At 32.3% G+C, this 4,048-nt stretch overlaps 1 protein-coding gene across 1 annotated transcript in view; it reads right to left on the bottom strand.

Moving 5' to 3' along the window:
• Positions 1 to 4,048, bottom strand: part of LOC107712284 (A-kinase anchor protein 9-like) — a 137,848-nt gene that overhangs the window by 53,929 nt on the left and 79,871 nt on the right. The window contains exon 11 of the mRNA XM_016517495.1: positions 1,783 to 1,963. Coding sequence (XP_016372981.1) covers positions 1,783 to 1,963 — 181 coding nt within the window. The remainder of the gene's footprint in view (positions 1 to 1,782; positions 1,964 to 4,048) is intronic.

Below are 4,048 nucleotides of genomic sequence, written 5' to 3'. Positions count from 1 at the left end.
CACACTCACACACACTCACACACACACACACACACACACACACACCGGGCTGAATTATGAGCCTCAGCGTGTAAATGTCAGTCTAACAGCAAATGAAAAGTTACGAGGCTTCATTAAAAACACTCAGCGGAGCGACTGAGAGAAAGGTGGACTTTAGCAGAAGATGCGTTTCACTCAGAGATTCACTGAAGTCCTTAGACGAAAAATATTTTCTTGAAGTCCCTCTGAGATTTTTAATATTTAAAAAATTTACAAAACATTTGCACTTTCATGCCAGTGATATTTTAGTATGACTGAGATACTATTATAGTTTTTTATTTATAGTATTATTATTCTGAATTCATTTTTATTTTTATATTTTCAGCTTTCGTTTCAAAATTTAGTCTGTTGTGTAATTTTGCCAATTTCATTGTCTTTATAGTTTTTATTAATTTTTATTTCAGTTTTAGCTTTACTTATTTAGGCACTTTAAATTAAACCAATTTTTTCCCTGGCAACTTGCTGAAATAAAATTAATTTATGTGTGTGTGTTTTTTATTAATATTTCATTTTATTTTTTTATTTTTTTTTCGAAAATATATTTTTATGGTTTAATTATAATAACAGTTCACAGTTCAGTTAACGATCACACAACACGCAAGTAAACAGATAAAATATCTTTGTTAGTAAGTGTTTTGATTGTTTTATTTTGAAATTATTTGCATATATAGTGCTTTCAAACACTCAAATCTTCAAGTATTGCTGAAATGCTGTAAACTTCTGTCCTTAAAAATGTTGGAAATTCATTGTTTAAAAAGAGTAGGAACCCTGAAGCAGTGTGAATTTAGTATCATTGATATTTTTGTATAACTTTGCTTAATTAGATTATATTTTATGTGCTCACGTTAATCTCTAAAATTTTTAGTAATTTTGTGTTTTTGTCTTTTTCTAGTTTTTTTTATCTATATAATTTTTATTTCAACTTTAGTTTCAGTTATTTTGGCAAATCTTATCTCGGCAACTAGCTGAAATAAAATACGTTTTTTAAATTTTATTTCAGTTAACGTTTAAAACTTTCCAACATTCAAATCCACAAGCTTTTAACATTATTTTGGCGGAATATTGGAAAAACACAATTTTAGCTTTATTTTGATTAATTATGCGGCCACATTTGTTTATTTTAATCTTCCATCAACTTGTCTTTTTCAATTTTTTTTTATCTATATAATTTTTATACATTTTTATTTCAACTTTAGTTTGAGTTATTTTGGCAAAATCTTATCTTGAAATAATTTTATTTATTTTTTTTCCAGTTAACGTTTAAAATGTTCCAACATTCAAATCCACAAGCTTTTAACATTATTTCGGCGGAATACTGTAAAAACACAATTTCAGTTTTATTTTGATTAATTATGCGGCCACATTTACTAAATACAATGTAGAAACTTTCATTTTCTGTAAAGCTGCTTTGCAATGATTTGCATCGTGAAAAGCTCTATACAAAAAAACTTGAATTGAATTGAACATTTGTTTATTTTAATCTTCCATCAGCTCATGAAGCCCTATATATGCATCTAATGAACTGAAATCCTTTAGAATGATTTCTGAAGATCATGTGACACTGAAGACTGGAGTAATGATGCTGAAAATACAGCTTTGATCACAGAAATAAATTACATTCTAACAGATATTCACATAGAAAACAGCTATTCTAAATCGTAAAAATATTTCAGTTTTTACTGTATTTTCTTGTTTTTTTTTTACCACTTGTTGCTGTGTGGCGTGATGTTAGACTGGTGTCACCTGAAGAGCTGGTGGGCTCCTGTGAGCTCCTGGAGTCTGCTCTGCAGCAGGAGGATCTCGGCTGTGAAGCGCTCCTGCGTCTCCTTCATCTGCTGCTGATAGTAGCTCTTCAGCCGCTCGATCTCCTGCCGCTGTCTCTCCTCCAGACGAGCCGAACACTCCTCAAACTCTGCCTTCAGCTCTGCAGGAACAGACGAAACACAACCGCAGAGGAGGAAATCCTGTCACCGTTTATAGTAGCGGTGGGAATCTTTTGGAAACTCACGATTCGATTCATATCGATTACTCAACTGTTTTCAACATTGATAATAATCAGAAATGTTTCTTGAACGGTGGGCAAGTGACGTAACCGGTGTTGCGGCTTAACACCGGTATCACCGTCAGCACCGTCTATCGCGGCAAGCCTAATATATATATATTTATATACAGTGTATATTTATGTTTACCTGCATCTCGTACAACCATAAAACACCATCAACGTTTTAACTTTTTGTTTTTAATAATATATTAGCTCAAAGGTGCACATTTTAGATTACCTGAGAAAACTTTTTATTTTTTTTGTGCTGTGTTGGCAAGAAATTCTATTAAAAAAAAAATTTTTTTAAATCAGAACAGTTCACCTCTTTGTAATATAATATAATATAATATAATATAATATAATATAGAAACAAACTGAAGCATTTAAGCTGAACAGAACAGAACAGAACAGAATAGAATAGAACAGAATAGAACAATAGAATAGAACAGAACAGAACAATAGAATAGAACAGAACAATAGAATAGAATAGAATAGAACAGAATAGAACTATAGAATAGAGCAGAATAGAATAGAACAATAGAATAGAACAGAATAGAACAGAATAGAATAGAACAATAGAATAGAACAGAATAGAACAATAGAATATAACAGAATAGAACAGAACAATAGAATAGAATAGAACAGAATAGAACAATAGAATAGAACAGAACAGAACAATAGAATAGAACAGAATAGAACAATAGAATAGAACAGAATAGAATAGAACAGAACAATAGAATAGAACAGAACAGAATAGAACAGAATAGAACAATAGAATAGAACAGAATAGAACAATAGAATATAACAGAATAGAACAGAACAATAGAATAGAATAGAACAGAATAGAACAATAGAATAGAACAGAACAGAACAATAGAATAGAACAGAATAGAACAATAGAATAGAACAGAATAGAATAGAACAGAACAATAGAATAGAACAGAACAGAATAGAACAGAATAGAACAATAGAATAGAACAGAATAGAACAATAGAATATAACAGAATAGAACAGAACAATAGAATAGAATAGAACAGAATAGAACAATAGAATAGAACAGAATAGAACAATAGAATAGAACAGAACAGAACAATAGAATAGAATAGAACAGAATAGAAAACAAACTGAAGCATTCTGAGATCTGTAAGCTAGATATTTTCAAATAACGTGAACATGTGTATTCTTATATAGTTATCTATGTAGAGTTTAGAGTAGTAGAGTTACTAGTACACCTGTGTGTGACTGTAAATATCTGGGAGTTTTGTGACCGTTCTGTGCTCATCATCCGCTATTTCCAGCACTAAATCAAGCCGCTCTTCTTTCAGCGTGATGAGGTTTTATTTCACATGTCACTGTGTCTGCGTTGGCTCTCGTGTTGAGCGGTTTCATCAGCAATCATTAAAGTATTCGATTTCTACAGCGACTCATTCGGCGCACATCGTTCTCTTTCTATGCAACCTGTAAACCGCATTCACCGCTTCTAACTCTACAGCGGTTTGCCCGAGCACTGCATTTATTTCATATTGACTAGAATTCAATCAAATGGCTTTCCCAACTTTGCGTGTGTCCTGTGCGCGCAGCTTAGAGGGAACGCTGGCCGTGACATAAATAATTACTGGGTGACAAGTGTCAGCACGCTGGTGAGTAAGCGTCAGTTAAACGGAGCCGTTTGACAGTGTCTCTCTCTTTCATGTCGATGGATCCAGGGATTAAAGTTCACCTCTACATTCATAAAGACAGTCACTTGCTTCATTCCTGAATGATTCAGCCGTTCGAACGAATCAATTGAATGAATGACTCAGTGATACTGATACCTGCTGGCGGATTCAGTTTCATTTTTAGCATATAATTTCAGTTATTTAAATCATATTTCTGTATTCAAAATTTTATATTTAAAACATTAATCTGCACATGAATTTAATTGCACTCATGCCACCTCTGAGCCTCATTAAACGTCTGAAAATGTAC

The sequence above is a fragment of the Sinocyclocheilus rhinocerous genome, unplaced genomic scaffold (genome assembly GCF_001515625.1).
Source record: "Sinocyclocheilus rhinocerous isolate Xijiao unplaced genomic scaffold, SAMN03320098_v1.1 scaffold3283, whole genome shotgun sequence".
Classification (NCBI taxonomy): Eukaryota; Metazoa; Chordata; class Actinopteri; order Cypriniformes; family Cyprinidae; genus Sinocyclocheilus; species Sinocyclocheilus rhinocerous.
This window is presented reverse-complemented; position numbering and strand designations above follow the sequence as displayed.